This window comes from Gasterosteus aculeatus, chromosome 15 (assembly GCF_964276395.1).
Source record: "Gasterosteus aculeatus chromosome 15, fGasAcu3.hap1.1, whole genome shotgun sequence".
NCBI classification, from domain to species: domain Eukaryota; kingdom Metazoa; phylum Chordata; class Actinopteri; order Perciformes; family Gasterosteidae; genus Gasterosteus; species Gasterosteus aculeatus.
In genome coordinates this window covers 9158944-9176032 of record NC_135703.1, presented here as the reverse complement: position 1 = coordinate 9176032, position 17089 = coordinate 9158944, and the positions used below count along the sequence as shown (strand labels likewise).

At 42.6% G+C, this 17089-nt stretch overlaps 2 protein-coding genes across 5 annotated transcripts; both read left to right on the top strand.

The window, feature by feature from the left end:
* On the top strand, positions 1 to 11280 carry LOC120833363 (microtubule-associated protein 1S). Of its 3 annotated transcripts, none has more exons than XM_078090035.1 (10): positions 1 to 237; positions 1362 to 1457; positions 2602 to 2684; positions 2877 to 3014; positions 3314 to 3815; positions 4320 to 4406; positions 4490 to 6960; positions 7469 to 7601; positions 7818 to 8104; positions 9306 to 11280. In XM_078090035.1, exons 1-10 carry the CDS (start codon positions 75 to 77, stop codon positions 9459 to 9461), a joined length of 4116 nt encoding a protein of 1371 aa, XP_077946161.1. In that variant the 5' UTR covers positions 1 to 74; the 3' UTR covers positions 9462 to 11280. The 3 variants fall into 3 exon arrangements, with proteins under 3 accessions (XP_077946161.1, XP_040056346.2, XP_077946162.1); XM_040200412.2 differs by having other exon boundaries at positions 3 to 237; positions 7887 to 8104; XM_078090036.1 differs by lacking the exon at positions 1 to 237 and adding an exon at positions 384 to 495.
* Positions 11281 to 12282: 1002 nt separating this feature from the next.
* On the top strand, positions 12283 to 16631 carry LOC120833362 (interferon-induced protein 44-like). 2 transcript variants are annotated; one of them, XM_040200411.2, is made up of 8 exons: positions 12283 to 12373; positions 13843 to 14336; positions 14528 to 14579; positions 14757 to 14952; positions 15071 to 15223; positions 15340 to 15511; positions 15685 to 15785; positions 15880 to 16631. In XM_040200411.2, exons 2-8 carry the CDS (start codon positions 13856 to 13858, stop codon positions 16090 to 16092), a joined length of 1368 nt encoding a protein of 455 aa, XP_040056345.2. In that variant the 5' UTR covers positions 12283 to 12373; positions 13843 to 13855; the 3' UTR covers positions 16093 to 16631. The 2 variants fall into 2 exon arrangements, with proteins under 2 accessions (XP_040056345.2, XP_040056344.2); XM_040200410.2 differs by lacking the exon at positions 12283 to 12373 and adding an exon at positions 12675 to 12852.
* The last annotated feature ends 458 nt before the right edge of the window (positions 16632 to 17089 follow it).

Genomic DNA, 17089 nt, shown 5'->3' with positions numbered 1-17089 from the left:
GCTGTCACCTCTGTCTCTAATAAAAAGCCGATGTCAGGCTTCTTAAATGACATCAGATTGTGCAAGTTTCCAACATGGCGTCCAGCCGGCTGCCGGAGAGGGAGGTCCGGGAGGAGTCGAAGCGCGTTGCGACCGCAAACCCCGACTTCAGCCCCCATAAATTCTCCTTGCTCATTATCACAGGACGGAGCGCTCCCCTCACACAGACGGCGCCCATCAACAGGGAGATCGAACGAGGTACGTTAGTGTCAACGCCTTATGCAGCTGTTGCCGTTTTGCCCCCCCTCCTCCTCTACACTCGGATCAAATATTCAGATGCCTGCAAACCGTCGTGGAATGATTCCTCCTCAACGATGCTACACCGAGCCCGTTGCAGTGCTTGTGTGATTTGATTCACCCCACTGATCGAGGATGCGTCATCTGGCAACAGTCCACCATCAGCATCACCTCATCCCTCCGGGCGCATTAGAATCAACAGCAGAGCAGCGAGGGGGGGTTCGTCTTTTCGCCTCTGTAACGTTATGTCGTTGCGTATATGGAGAAGCTTTAGGGGGAATGATGCAATGCGAATTGGCACTTGTAAAAGATGAGCCGTAACCTTTGTGTGCTAATGTAGCCGTGGAGAGGATCGACAGAGTGCGTTTTACTGTGGAAGCGAACGGCTGTGGGGGAATATTAATGATGCACTGCATTCAAATCGAGATGGATGGACACATGTTGATATCTTATTTAGGCCTGTAAACATTGCATAGTCCCAAATGTCAGTTGTTCACGATCTAAGAAGATAAGCCGTGTTTTTAGCAATGTGACTTCAGGCATTTTTCAAGTTGTGCTTATATTGTGTATTTATTATTAAAACCAAAATCGGTTATTATCTCTCAATGTCCACTTGATGAATCATTTTACAAAGCTGTGACTTTTCAGTATATATTGATACAATCATATTATTCTACCTTATTAATTTACTGGCACAGTTTTGCTAAATTGTAGCAAACAGTTAGTATAAACAGTTTTAACCCCAACACCGGGAAAATAAATAACAATATGTTTAAATCTTGAAAAATGGATACACCTGATCTCCACCAAGACCGTCAATACTCTCTTCCATGATTTGCTTCAAAAAATATATAATTTGAGATATTTAATCATTTTAATATTTTTAAATGTACTGTTTATGACATTGCTTCAAAATATCTCTTATCCACTACCCACACAAATGCCTCTGAGGAATTTGCACTGGTGTTTGAGTACCAGAAAACATACTGCTTCCTCACTTCTATGAATATTTGGACTCCCTCTGTTTCGTTGTTTTGGACTTTTTTTGTGAACAAATTATGACTGTGCATATTTTATGTCTGCAGGTATTCAGTCATGGGACATTGACTTAAAATCCTGTAACCTGAACCTCTATCTCCAAGAGTTTCTTTCCCAACACACGGCATCTTTCAAGGGTGCAGGTGAGCAACAGGAAGTTAACTTAACCCTCTATTGCTAAGGAAGCCCCGTCCCCATGGTAACTCGCCAGCTCGGTTGGTCTGGGGTCAACGAGGAAAGAAGGAAGGAAGGAAAGTGGAGGCGCAGTTGAGTGATTGTTAAACATGGGTGGGACTGTTGGACAAAACACAATAGAGAATGTAACCAAGCTGTGCCACCTCGCTCTCTGTATGCAGCCGTTTAGTATGCAGAGCAACCACAGAAACTGATTATAAAAAGGCAGACAGAGTCAGACAGTTTTGTTACAGCTGAGCCGTGAGGTGATGAACACAGACAGGAACAGACATGTCTCCATCTAGGGAGGACGAATAGCAGCCAGAAAGGTTGCATATTTGTTAGATATTAGCACGGGACAACGATCTTTTAACAATGCCTGAGCCTTATGTTATTTGGGGGTTTTGTAAAAATAAAGGGAGTAGGCATTTTGTTAGAGGGTTAGGAAAAGATCAACAATTTTAAGGTAAATATGTAGCTGGAGCAAGCGGATAGCATAACAACTCTACGACATATTAAATTACATATAACCACCTTGTTAACTAATGATATTTAAAAGACTGCTGGGCAGATTTAGTTATGTTTGCACAAAAACCGGACTATTTCCCAATATTTCCTGTCTTTGTGCTAAGCTAACCGGTTAATGGCTGTAACAACTATAACGCAGTTGTAAGTCAGACAATGAAGTCTCATCAAGAAAAAACAATTCTTTTATTTTTCCACATTGTCTTGGAACAAAAAGAGGTTTGACATTGCATATATGCCACTGCATCACAAACTGGTGAGCCAGTAAGGAAGGACAGCCCTTTATTATTATGATTTACCATGAATTTGGTACTCATTTCCAGTTGGCTGTGTCAGCCTCTGTGTCCTCAAAGGTTGATCCAGTTTTCCTCAGACTGGATATTCACCGCAGATTGACCTAAATTGCCGTCTCATCTTCGTACAGTCCCTCTGACTCAGCTTTTCCAGTCTTCGTCTCTCCACTTTTTCTGTTGAAGGAGTCAATCACCCTCCCGGTTATCCCAGTGCACTTTTATAATTGACTTCGAGGTCCCCCTCTTATTTGCCCCCCTGCACAGATCTGACTTTATCTGTTGTCATCTCCTTCAGGGCAGAAGTGTCTGCGCCACAGTAACAGAGTGTTGGACACCCAGGTCCTGATCAGTCCATCCCAGGAACAGGTTCATTCAGAGGTGAGGGGCATGTCCTGGATGACTCAAATGGGATAAATACATGATTTAAACAGTTACACGTTTTATGCTCATTAAACTGTTTTCGCTTTCCTTGTATCTTTCTGAAGCTTCTCTTCTTCATTTGATTATGCGGAATGAAGGGACACTGTACGTTTTTATTTTTAAATCTTAACATCTGTTTGGCCTGGCCAGGTATTCACTCTGCTGTCCAGGGAATCGGCCCATAAGCTGTTAATCTTGGCTGGCCAGAGTTCAGAGGAAAGTGGAGACCTGCTGTTTCACAGAGGACTTTTCTCACCCCAGAAACTGAACCAAATACTGGCACAGCAGGTACGAGCATCTGACTCACTTCTGCTGCTTTTCAGGTGCATAATATAATCTTCAACATACAGCTACAAATACAGATATTAAAGATGCAAGTATTGTTTTTATCATTGCAAAAAAAAATATGAGTAAAAAAGAGAAAAAGTGTCACAAACAATATGTTTTGTTAATTTACGTTGACAAATCTCAGTATCTAAGTATCAACTGATATCGTATTTATTAATTTTAATGAATGAATTCAATTTTAATTTGACGTTAATTAACATTTGCCCGGCTGGTATCTAAAGAAAATGCTCTGATCTTAGTTTGTAGATCGAGAGAGCTCTCCCTCCTCCTCCAAACTCAGTTTGACCCTCAGCTGTCCCAGCACCAGCCAGTGGAGGAAGACTCTCCTTGGGAACCAGGCTCTGCAGGCTTCTTTCGAGCTGCACATCAATCCCCCAGAGGTGCTGCCTGCCATGGAGGCTCTGGGGGAATTCACCTCCCTCATCTCTGGTACTCTTTCCCCTCCATCTCCCTTTGACCTCTTGCCTCCGCCCATCACCGTGGGCTTTCTGAAGCTGTCCCGCCCCTGCTGCTACGTGTTCCCTGCTGGCCGCGGCGACTGTGCCTTTTTTGCCGTCAACGGGTTCACGGTGCTGGTGGATGGCGGCTCGGACTCTCAGGCCTGTTTTTGGAAGCTGGTCCGACACCTCGACCGAGTTGATGCAGTTTTGATGACGCACATTGGGACAGAAAACCTCCCTGGGGTCAACGTCTTCCTGGAGAGGAAGGTGGCCGAGTTGGAGCTCAGCTCTGATATCAAAGGTAAGAAGTCAAGTCCATTCTATCGTGAATCCAAAAAACACAAATTCGCCTTGTCTTTTGGGAACATATTAACCCGTATTTTAGACCCTTGTTAAACACTTTAAAAAGGGGAAAAATAGAAAACAGAGGAATACCTCTCTAAAGAGAGGTTTTGCGATGGGGTTTCTGTGTAGTCATCTATAGCTGTTTCTTTTTCTTTTTTATTGAATCAGACATTTACATGTCTTTCAGAAAATGTACAGTCTATGTAAAGATGATGCCCATTTTGGGTATACGCATATGAGAAAAGCTCAATGGAAGTATCTCTTTTATAAATTTGATTTGTGAAGAAGTCTGAAGAAATCTGATTCATGGGGTGTTACATGAGAATCATTTTGGCAATTTTCTTTTTGAATTAGAGTTGAGAGATGCCATTATCCTCTCAATTTTCTAAATGTCCTTCACTCATTTCCCGTTCCAATTCGCCTTCAATCTCTTTGTCCTAATACTCTTCTATCTGAACAGATGACACATCTAAGAGGCTTATCTCCCCAGAGCTGGGAGTAGTCTTCTTTAATGCCCCCAGTGGGCTACAGGTGGATCTACAGCCTTGTGAGTAATGCATTAAAACCTACTGAAGTTATTGTAAATCTCAGCAATTGTTATCATGTTAAGCTGTATTCTTCCCATGTCAGGTGTGGACAACGTACAGAAGAGCACACACCAGGCAGCCCTAACCTTGCAGTTGTTGAAGAAATTAGACATCAGACCACAGCCATTGTTTCGCCCGCAAGGGGTTCCCATTGAACCGCTAACCCTGTTCCAGAAGATGGGAGTGGGACAGCTGGATTTATACATCCTCAGCCCTGGAATAAACAGCCAGGAGTACCAGACACTCATGCATAACTGGCCTGACGCAGTATCCTCAGCAACAAAATCCCAAACCCTCCCTCTCACCACCCTGGCTTCAGTTTCTGCGCTGCTGGTGTGGCACCCAGCATGTCCCCAGGAGAAGGTGGTCAGGGTGCTGTTTCCGGGCGTTACCCCACAGGAAAAGCTGTTGCTGGGGCTCGAGAAGCTTAAGGGGCTGGCTTTCCTCCAGAAACCCTCAGTGACCACCGGGGACATGGAGAGACTGGGCGAGGACGGAAAGACCAAGAGGACAGAGAACCAGGGGGCTGGCAAATCACAGGGGAAGGATTCAACAAACAAACATGGGAAAGAGTCAGGAGTTAAAGAAGAGGGAAAGGAGGTACCGGTTAGGGAAAAAGGAAAAGTATTAAATGGAGTCACTTCAAGAGATGCTGATAAAACCAGAATCAAAAACAAAGGCGGAAAGCCAAAAGGAGCATTGTCAGAGAACAATACCTCAAAGAAAGGAGGAAGGAAGGATGGGAAAAAGGAAGAGAAGCCCGGGATTAAACAGGAGAATGGTGCTAAGAGAAACCATCAGGGTGAAAAGGATGTTCTCCCTTTCAAACCAAAGAATGAGAATAAAACTAAGCTCAAAAAGGAAGCAAAAAATGACTCCAAAACAGGTGTGAAGAAGCCAGGAAAACTATCGGGAAAGGATGTAAATAACGGCAAAAAAGTAAATGGAAACACTGCGGCAAAACCTGACACTGGGAGTCGTTTGGAAATCCCAGATCCCGGGGGGCTTGATACAGAGGAGCATAACCACAAACCAGAGAACGAGTCTGAAGAGAACCCCTGTGGCTCCAAGCTGTCTACCCCTGAGGATATGACAAAGGATTTTCTCAGGCTCCGGGAGGAAACGGAAATAGGTGAGGCACAGGTGGAAACAGCAGATAAGACAAAGAAAAAAAGCTGCGAGTCAGGAAATGAAAAGAGCTTTGGAGGTGTGAGCAAAGAGAAGAGTATCGCAGCTGAAGAGGCTGCAGGGATAATGGGAGGAAGGAGTGGTGATAATGGGTCGCAAGGCAAGACTTGGTCAGGAGAGAAAGCTGATGTAGACCTGCAGAAAGTGCATAGTGCGAGTGCTGCCAAACCAGCAAAGGTTGTGGGATTCCCCGCTCCCCTGAACAAGGCACCAAAGAGCGAGTGCACAGTCCCGCTTGACTTAACCCCCACCGAATACACTCTCTTGGACGGGGCTTTGAGAAACAGCCCTCCCTCCCGCTCCTCTCCAGAGAACCAGGGTCGTGTCAGCCCTGACGAGCAGACCGTAGAGCCCGCCTCCCCTGATTCACGGCCCAACAGTGCGGGCCACACTCCTTACTGTCTTTCCCCAGATGATGTGTGGTGCAATAGGGCCACTCTCAGCAAGTTACAGGCTCAGATGAGTAACTTGGAGTCATTTGATATCAACCAGCCAGACGGAGCATCCAAGCAAAATGAGGGGCAGCCCAAAAGCAATCCAGAAAGTCAAACACTCCCAAAAGAGAGGCAACTAAGCTTCCTTTCTTTGGGTTCATTTAAAGAAGGACCTTCTGACCCCTCTCCCTCCTTCACTAACACCACCACCACTACACACTCCATGCCGGCGGAGGTGAGCTCACCTCAGTCCACAGAAGTAGACGAGTCACTATCCATGTCCTTGGAGCATGGACCAACCACTTTGAGTCAGAAGGATGGGGACGACAGTGTTCATAACTCCCATTCGAATGGGGGCCATTTTGCTGGCATGTCATTACCGACAAAGAAGCCTCCCCGACCTTTAGCACCAGGTTCAGAGATGGGACGGCCTCCGGCTCCAAACTCACTTCATTTTGATGCGTCAACTCACGAAGTGGATCTGTGTTTGGTTTCCCCCTGCGAGTTCAAGCATCTCAAACAGCCTGACTCCAGCCTTGGCGCTAGCGAGCCCCCCAGAGGAGCCTTCGCTCCGCATCATCACGGCAACAACAACCCCAAGGATTCATCTCCTAGTGAGTCCTGTGCCCCCGTGTGCACGGAGGACTGCCCGTCCACCACAGCAGATGGATGCCTGGACTCAGATGACAATGATTCCAGCAGCGAGCCATCTAATTCTCCGCATAATCTCCGCTCCAGTCAGGGTCTGCCCCCGGACCCTCTTCCAGCCCCTCTGAGGGACAGCCCGCCCCTGCCCCCACATCCGGGCACATCCATGCCCGTTCCTCAGTCTGAATCCGACGCCCACAGGAAGAAAGCAAAAGCCACTGGAATGCGGGGAAAAGCTCCAGCTGTGAGTTTGTCTCTGTTATATAGAAGAAACGTCTATGTAATAAGGTGCATGAGTTCATGTGTGTATTTAGGAGATTTTTAACACATTAAGACACCAGAACCTTCAATAAACAGCCAGTATCGGTCTAATACAGGTCTGTTGAATACGGTTGAAAGTCTCTTTTTTCCAGTGTAAAATATGTCCAAATTTCTGTTCCTGCTTCTCGATAAAGTAAATAAGTTGATATTTGGTATGTCAGTGCAAAGACTATTGTACTAACCAATACCCAACTCATCTTTTGGGATTGTATCATTAACAAAACTGGGAGCAATATTGCAACAACTCTAGCATATAGATTAATATTAATGTTTATTATTGTAGCTTTAATCAACCTTTGTGTCTTCCTGCCATAAGGAATCACATTTGTATTTAGTTACATTTTAATGCTATTATGATTATAAACTTTGCTCTTTTTCATTATCATGGCTGAAGTGAAACCAACAAAAACATTTTGATTTTCTGTTGCCAGGTTGTCGAGCCTTCCCAAAGATCTGGCTCAGGGAAAATCAGGACAAGTGGAGTCCAAAAGGGGAATGTGTTTTCAACCTTTACGCCTTCTTCCAGCACCCGCTCAGCACCAGCAAAATCCTCTCCCAATACAGGTATCAGGAATCAGGAAACATTTATTGCCAAAATATGTCAAACATACAAGGAATTTGTCTTGGCGTTTGGTGCGTGACAGTAGACAGTGTAACAATAGACAACAAGACAGCACTTGTAAGTAATAAAATAAGGTAAAATGAGGTTTAAAACATAAATCCTATTAAATCCTATTGAATTTCTTCAATACATTTTCCTTTCCCCCTCGTACTTTGCAGACCTACACATGTCCAATAGTTTGCATTGGTGCAGCCAATCAGCAGTTTCTCCTCACTCCCCTGTCACAGACGCCAAGTCTACATGCGATGGTGAGGTCAGTGTGTACGTGGACCTGGCCTATATTCCCTTTGGAGCCTCTTCTCCAACAGTCAGTGTGGACTTCTTCAGATGCGTTCGTTCCTCCTGTTACATCATCAGTGGCGACAGTCAAGAGAAGGAGGAGCTAATGAGGAATACACTGGACGCACTACTGGATGCTAAGATGTCGTGGCCTGACACTATGCAGGTAGAAACATGCACACAACTAGATTCTTGTACATTGACACATGTATTACTTGATGTTGTGGTTTACTCATATGGCATAATACCCTTCCAAAGCAAACTTAAGCTCTGCTTGTTGACTACAGCTCCCATGATCCTTTGACAGCCAACAAAAGAATTTCTAATCAAAATGATAAGATAAAGATAAAACAACAAAGCAATGTTCCAGTGTCTAGTTCCAAATACTAAAATGCAACATGGCAATTTTGACTAACTGGCAGGGATTGAACAACGGCCGGTTAAATATCTGTAGAGGTAATGAGAGAGAGACAGAAGGTCGGGGAAGCTCAGGTGACTGTGAGAGGACTTTGGCCTCATCCCGTCTCGCCCTTACGGACTCACGGACTCACGGATTCTGAGGCGTGATCGGGCTAATAACTTTAGGGCTGTCTCACTGTCACACCGTCGAGTGTTTGAGGGCTCTCTAGCAGACATTTTGAGCCCTTTGTCCAAGGGAATTACCCACAAGTCATTGCAATGTGACGTTAAAAACGGGATAACCAGTGAAAGCATGGAGATATAGCAAAGAGGTAAGCAAGGAGCATACAGCATTTGTGTTGAGAATGTAATATTAAAATTCAAAATACATTGGGGGGGGGGGGGGGGGGTAGATGTGGGCGAGTAAGATGACTGGGATGGAAGAAAAAGTCTGAGGACATCTAGTGGATGGAAGGAGAATGGCAACGGTTTCAGGAAGTAGTTGGGATGGACAGAACGAGACCGTTAGATCCCCCTCTGACAGTGTAGCAATGCTTATAATTTAACTGAAGCCATTGACTGATATATTTTATCCGGCTACTGTCTAACCATTAACTATGGTTATGAGCTTTGGGCAGTAGAAGCATGAGATTGCTGAGATATCTTTAAATTGTGAATGTTGTGAATGCAGTAATTATTTGACACATGCAAAACTACAAATTCCTCTTTTAGGACCCGGAGCACTCTATTGATGCAGTGAATTATTTCATCAGAATATTTGTTGGAAACTGGAGCCTGTAAACCGGACCCAATTTATGATTCCCTGCAGATGGTGAACCTTTCTTTTAATGTGTGCAAGTGAATTACTTGCAGACTGTAGCACGGCTACTGACAAACGTAAAGTGATGGGAGTCAAATGTAAGCAACACTGCAGATAAATATACTAAATTTTGTTCATCTATTCCCAGGTGACATTGATTCCTACCTTTGAATCGGTACCAATGCAGGAGTGGTACCAACAGACCCTGGACAGACAAAAGGAGCTGGGCATCACCGTGCTCGGATCCAACAGCACTGTTGCGATGCAAGACGAGACCTTCCCAGCATGCAAGATAGAGTTTTGAAGACCTAAGGATGCAGCGGAGGACCGTGAAGGTGATCTGAAGGATAGACGACTGCATAGAGAGCAAAAGAGAGAAAGAAGTAGATGTCATGGGGAACTACAGAGAATATTTGGCCACTTTCTGCACAAACAAAACTAACATGGGATTCTCACCGATTCCCTTCCTGGTAAATAACGTATTTGTGGGCTCTCTTGCACCAAAAGGCCCTTCATGGGGGATTATTGCATGATTTTTTTAAAGCATGTCGGCTTGCAAACATGTGGATCCAGATGACAGCTGTAATTTAAAGATGAATCAATACAGATAGCAAACATGGGGTTAAAATCACTTTGTGTAAGCTTGTCTTATTAATGCATTCAGGACTGAAAGGTTTTAGTAGTTTGCTGCGTTCCAATGCCCATTTTGCTGCTTTTAATGTCACATTTACCCGTTGACGTCACTTATCCCGATACTTACAAATGACAGTGTGCACACTTTTATTTAGGAAAACATTGTCCGCATCGCGTTGCTTTAATTTATAAAACTGTATTTGTCTACATTTGCACAGACGATGTAGGTATCGTAAAAATAGAGTTTTATGTTGTACCTGAAGATCTCACATTGTGTCGTCAGGTGTTTGTTGTGAGCACTGTAAGCAGACACGAGATGAGCTGTGCTCATTCAAAAATTATTGTGCCTCAGTGGCTTCACTGTTGACCTCGTAATCTCAGCAGAGCAAACTGAAGAAATGCAACGTATCGGATGTTGAGTGATAATCTAAGGATATTGAATGGGGGTGATCAAAAACAAATCTGTCGAAAGGGATCAGAGTAAGGGAATTAGTTTAATAGCATTACAGCAACCACCTCTTTAGAATGTCACTGTAATTGCAATCCATTACAGGAGCTCAAAATCATGTTAATCAGGAATCTGACAGCAAATGCTTTTGTGAAACAAAAGGTAGAAAATAAAAGTGATCACATGTACAGATTGTTGTTATGATGACGATTGTTGGAGCAATATTTTCGCGCCATAACATTTTATGTGAGTTAAATAGCAGCTTTCCATGCAGTGCTCTGAATAAATTAGAGGGAATTCATATGTTGAACTAAGTGATCCTTATTGAGAAACTGAAATTACTTAATTTGTCAATAGTTGTTTATTATTCCAGCATAGAGTTTAACACATATAAAAGGGAATTATTCTGGAACTATATAACTGCTTTTCCCTGAAATTAGTACTAGATTATTACAAATTAATTTTTGTCCTAATCTGGATGGTTTCATATTCCGGTAAATGTAAATTGTTCATGCAAATGTAGCATACAGAGTTTCTACAATATGAATCAATCCCACTTAAAAAAATGCAGTATTGTTTCTGAACCTCTAAATTATCTAAAATACATTTTAGAATTATACAGATCGAAATTGAATTGTTATCTTAGCTTGTACAATACTTGGTATTTGTTTTATTTTGTAAATCCATATTTATTTTCTTTTTATTATACCCTTCAGCAAAAGGTTGTCAGATTAAATGATTTTTAGCAATGGGAAATGAAGTAGAACTGTAATCATGACAATTACTTGATCCCCAAGGTAGCAATGGGAAAATGTGTATGTGTCCCGCATGTATAAAATACTTTATGTACTTATGTGGTTTCATTCATGATATTCATGAAGACATAGAGCAAAGCACTGTGGGAGAGCGAGGCGATGGGATGGACATTTAAAACCTTTTACTTTGCAATTGTCTAAGTAATAAACACCGTATCAATGTCAAAATATGTGTGTGGTGGGGCCGGCACCAATGTATGAATAAAGAATGTGCATAACCATTAAAAGGTGTCTGTTGAGTTGTTGAAGTTATACGGCCTTGTGGAGATTATGAAAATTTGAAATGTGTTGCAGCTCAAGTTAACCTGCCCTTTATCCCTTTTGAAGTTTTCCTTATTATGGACTGTACAGAATCATTTACAGCATCACTCATAGTAATTGACCAGCTGGTTCCCCCCTCTCGGCCTCCTTGTCCGCCCTTTAACTTGTAGGTTGTTTAGTTTTTTTATCTAAAGGATCCTACTAACCAATCATCCCATTCCCTCACATACAATACGTCATCCTTTTAGAATATTCTAGTTCTGATATATACGGGCGACCATCAAATTCAATCTCCCCCATTATTATTATTCCCATAACTCAGTATTATTAATTATTATTATTGTTGAGGAGCCACATTAATCAAAATATTTAGTCATGATGAAATTTAGAATATAGAATTATCCTTGAGGGAGACTTACTCTTTCCATCTTTCACTCTTATTTTACCAGTTTCCTTTTTTATGCTCAACAGGAACGGAAACCCGCAAAGGGCTTTACAATCACTGCGGTCAACTCAGCAGATACTTGAATTCTAGTGCACGTATATGCTGATCTTTACGGTATTAAACAAGTAACCGGAATAAAAGCAATTTAATCAAAGATTATGGACAATGACTGAAGTATGTGTCATCAGGAACATTGTGACTACTCTTGTAAAAAAAAAAGAATACTTTTACTGTACAAATGGAGATTTCTCCAAAGTAAAAGTCCTATTTTTACAAGTTCAAAAAGATAATTTATCAACGTTTGAACTGCAATAAAAATACTTTTCTCAATACGTCCAGGCAAAGACCAAAGACCTCTCCAACTTCTATAATACTGAATATGAAACATTTTACTAAACAAATTTACAAGTAAAAGTCCTATTATTGCCATAATCAGCATATTCGTGCACCAAAATTCCAGTTTGGTGTACTGCAGTCTACAGTCATAGGGACCTTTTCCTTTTTTTAATAACCGTATTGCACTTTCACTTTTATTTTACTCTCGACGCAGAAAATAAACTGCACTTAAGCGACTTGCTGCATTTAATCAAATACCTTTGGGATATTTACTGCAGGTGAGTTTGAGGCATCGACTGTTATCATTGGTTTGGTTTCATTTCATCCGTTTGGCGTTTTCTTTGATGCATTTTCCATTTTGTAATAATCGTTTTAACCAGGACAAATAACCTGTTTTCTTTTTTTAGTTTCCTCAAAGTCTTCGCGGTCAAAATGCAACTAACCATTCGATTATTTTAAGCGCAATCTAAATAATTTTAGATGCTAATAAAGCATCTCTGAAGTAGACAACCGGTAGGAAACACAAAGTAAAGCTCATGTTCCGGTTACATGTTTAATACCATAAATGTCAGCATATACGTGCACCAAAATTCCAGTGTCTGCTTGGTGTACTGCAGACTACAGTCATAGGGATCTTTTCCTTTTTTTAATAACCGTTTTGCACTTTCACTTTTATTTTACGCTCGACGGAGAAAATAAACTGAACTGAAGCGACTTGCTGCATTTAATCAAAATACCTTTGGGATATTTACTGCAGGTGAGTTTGAGGCATCGACTGTTATCATTGGTTTGGTTTTATTTAGACAACCGGTAGGAAACACAAGTAAAACTCATGTTATTATATCACACGCGGATCGCCATCTTAAATGTCACAGTCAAGCGTTAAGATAAGATAGCAAAGTGACCCGTGCACACAAGATACATAAAAACAACAAGAGCAGTAATAAGTAAGTAGGTAAATACATTTATAATAGTGATAAACAAAAATAAAAATAAAAGGAGTATAAAGTCTATATACTAGGACCTAATAAATATGTAGACACATTGTGGTGTACTATGTTTATATTCATTAAGTTTGTTAAATGCACACCGATACATTCAGCTGATAATACCTCTGCATTCAAGTCATTTTTAATGTTAAATTCTTTACTTAAAATGGGATATTTTCACATTGTTGTACTGGTATTTTGATCACTGATAGTAAGACATCACACTTGAAACCCATTTCTCTTGTTGAAAACCATTTTCTATGTGATTTCATGTGATTTTGGACATATTTCCTTTTGGCTTTTTTTTAGGAATAGTACGGTTTATTAGGGGTGGCACGGTGGCGTGGTGGTTAGCACTGTTGCCTCACAGCAAGAAGGTCCTGGGTTCGATTCCGCCCAGTGGCCTTTCTGTGTGGAGTCTGCATGTTCTCCCCGTGTCTGCGTGGCTTCTCTCCGGGTTCTCCGGCTTCCTCCCACAGTCCAAAGACATGCTCTGGGGATCAGGTTAATTGGGGACATTAAATTGCCCGTAGATGTGTAGATATGTGAATGGTTGTGTGTCTCTGTGTAGCCCTGCAATGAATCGATAGACAGATAGACCCTGTCTTTCGCCCGAAGTTGGCTGGGATGGACTCCAGCCCCCCCCGCAACCCTGTGTGCAGGATAAGCGGTTTGACAATGGATGGATGGATGGATGGATGGTATATTAGAAAACTCCACCCTCATATCTAAATATTGCACCTGGTGTGTTTTGACAGTCTACCCGCTGTCATGACTGCCGTTACCTCGAGCCTGTCTGAAGATCAGCAGAAGAAGCTGCTCTCTCTCCTGGGTCATGTCCGACTACACCTGCTCTACAAAGCCAGTGTCCACGGGTTCGCTGCTTTGGCTTTTCACAACCGCTGTGACAGGCAGGGGCCCACTGTCATCGTTGCCTACAATGACGCCGGGTTTGTCTTTGGAGCCTACACCTCTCAGGACTACAGCCAGAGTGGACAGGAAGTCCACGATGGAGGGGCCTTCCTCTACAGCATCAGCTCAGGAGGAAACAAACCGCTGAAGGTGGCGGGTATCACCGGGCAGTGCGCTTTCACAGACGGCGCCGCTGGTCCAAATTATGATGCCTTGGTGTTCCTGGATGCTGACGGTGCTAAGATCCAGTCCAACCCGGGGAAAAGCTTCACCTTTAAGGCTGCAGAGATGCATGGAGAGGACCTGACCCTGAATGAGTTTGAAGTGTATCGAGTTGAAGGTGTGTGGGGATAAGGATGGGTTTTAATCCATACATTCTTTAAAAAGAAATTTGACTAAATTACTTTTTAATGTATGTTGATTAATGTAATACATACAATACATTCACCAAGATGGGCGTCCTTTTATCAAAGTGAACTGTATCAAACAATTCTGCCATTTTACAATGAACTAATGTGTACTTCCATGCAGGCTTGGGAGATCTCCTGGCCAAACCCTGGAGGAACATTCGATGGACTGCGGAGTATGTAGAAACCTTTGGCAACCTTCGCCAAAATGAATTAAAAACTTGTTTTCAAAGTGGGTTAACTCTTCACTTTGCTGCATTGATGTAGAACTGTACTCCAAGGTGTGTAAGTACAGGGACATCACCAGCTAACATGTATGGAGGCTGACATGTTTTCGTTTGTATTCCCTCCAGGAGAAAGGAGCAGTTGATGAAGGCCATTCTGAGCTACGAGCCTGACATTAAAACCGTCCAACAGGCCCGAGTGTTGTTGGTGGGGCCCATCGGCGCCGGCAAGTCGACCTTCTTCAACTCAATCAACTCAGTTTTTCGAGGCAACATGACGTGCCAGGCCATCGCTGGTACAGCGGGGAGGAGTGTGACCACTCAGGTGCCGGCACAACTTCTATTCTTTGTGATATGGTGCAGATATGCGGAGGGGGAACTGTGTCCATTGTTTTTGCTTCAGCCTGATCACAAATTAAATTACAATAATGTCGCTCCTGCAGTTTCGCACCTACACCATCAAGGCAGGGAAACGTGGTGAAGCTGTTCCTCTGATCCTGTGTGACACAATGGGACTGGAGGAAAATGCTGACACTGGTGTGAACATTGAGGACTTGCTCAACATCCTCAGAGGTCACATAAAGGATCGCTACCAGGTCTCAACTATCCACCTAAATACCCTCCTCTGATCTGATCTACTGGTAGAAATGTAGAGGGCTTTGCTGGTCGATTAATAACAAAGGATCATGCTTCTGCTTTATTTACTCCACAGCTGAATCCCTTAACTCCGCTCCAGGTGGACTCTCGTGGCTTCAAGCAGCAAGTGACACTGAATGATGTTATTCACTGTTTGGTCTATGTGGTTGACACCTGCAAGATCTCCCTCCTCTCCCAAAAAATGCTGGACAAATTTGCTACCATCCGGAAAAAGGCAAACGCCATGGGTTAGCAGTACAGTATTAATATTCTTATTATGGTGCCACCATTTATTTACAAATGTTGGAAAGGTTATTATAGGCAAGTCTCATTTGTGACACCAACTAACACCATACAGCACAAAATAAAAAATGAATATCTTTTGGTACTTTCTACTACCGTTTCTTCTGCTCTCTTGTAGGAATTCCTCAGATTCTGCTGATGACTAAAGTAGACGAGGCCTGTCCGCTGGTGGCAGGAGACTTGAAGAATGTTTATCGCAGTGTTTACCTCCAGAGGAAGGTAACGGTCATCCCGTTAAGATGCTCAGGAAGTCAGTGTCTTGTTTTTGCGGCGAAATTTACAATTTAACTCATGTCTGTTTCCCGTCTTTCAGGCCCGGGAGATGAGCGAGTCTTTTGGCATCCCCTTGTCCTGTGTGCTGCTGGTAAAGAGCTACAGCGAGGAGCTGGAGCTGGACGAGGATGTTAACATACTGCTGTTGACGGCGGTGGAGCAGATGCTCAACTACTCAGACAGCTTCTTCGAGAACCAAGTTGTTGACCACGCAAAGACCGATCAGCCGGAGCTCTACAGATTCACGGATTGATTCCGTCCAGATCTATCAGAACAAACCAAACTTCACATCTGAAAGATAGAATCACGATTTCACCATAATGAGTTGGTAGTTCAAATACCTAACATTAAAAGATATGTGTGGTTTGTTAAACGTCTATCCCTTGACATGCGTAGTATAACAACAAGTCAAGACCACTGAATATGTTCATACTTTCTGCTGTGGTTTGGATTAGTTTGCAGTTATATCAAGTTTAGTTTAAATGTTTACGGATTTTTTGCCTGTTCCCTGTCCACTTTGTCACAAAAGCATAGCAGTTATCTTTGGTTTAAAAAAAAAAAAATCACAAAATGAAAACAAATGGATAAAGGTCTTTGTCTACACAAATGTTTTACTTGAACTGTAACTGACATGAAACTATGGTGATTTTCCAATAGTTTCCCTGAGTCTGTCACAATTTAATAAACTTGTCCAATTATACAAAGGACAAGGTGCTCATGTTTCTTTACTGCTTTTGCACAGCTCAATGTACTCACGTTTACGTTTATCAATAAATTTTCCTTTGGACATCATTGTGTGTAATGCACTTTTAATATCCCTGCCTGTGCACACGCACACATTTTATGCACTGAGATGTCGCGTAGATTAAGAAATCAGAATGACAAAGCAAATTTAGTGTGAGAGTGTAACCAAACAAACAACTCACCAGTCCACAAACGGACAAAGATAAAGGGAGACTGCACAGGCGCACTGAGGGATTAGAGAACCTACTGCGCTGCTGCTGCTACGCCTTTCTCACGAGGAAAGCTCTGTGTCCACCGAGAACAGGTTAGGTATGTTTTCTAATGCGCTGTAGCTTTGTGGCTGCCGGAGGCATTTGAATGGAAATTATGTTCCAGACAGGAATGATTTTTGTCCAGATATTTTCACATACCTTCAACTCTAACAGCATATACAAGCAAGCCATATACTCTAAATAGTAAAAATGTCAAAAGTGCATAAAAACTGCAAACAATTCTCCCAACCTGCA

Bases quoted from the DNA above. Each gene is read 5' to 3' on its own strand.
- LOC120833363 (XM_078090035.1), top strand. From the start codon at position 75: ATGGCGTCCAGCCGGCTGCCGGAGAGGGAGGTCCGGGAGGAGTCGAAG. The intron at 2,685-2,876 runs GTGAGGGGCATG...TGGCCTGGCCAG, and splicing joins AGGAACAGGTTCATTCAGAG to GTATTCACTCTGCTGTCCAG. The intron at 6,961-7,468 runs GTGAGTTTGTCT...TTCTGTTGCCAG, and splicing joins TGCGGGGAAAAGCTCCAGCT to GTTGTCGAGCCTTCCCAAAG.
- LOC120833362 (XM_040200411.2), top strand. From the start codon at position 13,856: ATGACTGCCGTTACCTCGAGCCTGTCTGAAGATCAGCAGAAGAAGCTG. The intron at 14,580-14,756 runs GTATGTAGAAAC...TATTCCCTCCAG, and splicing joins AACATTCGATGGACTGCGGA to GAGAAAGGAGCAGTTGATGA. The intron at 14,953-15,070 runs GTGCCGGCACAA...TCGCTCCTGCAG, and splicing joins GGAGGAGTGTGACCACTCAG to TTTCGCACCTACACCATCAA.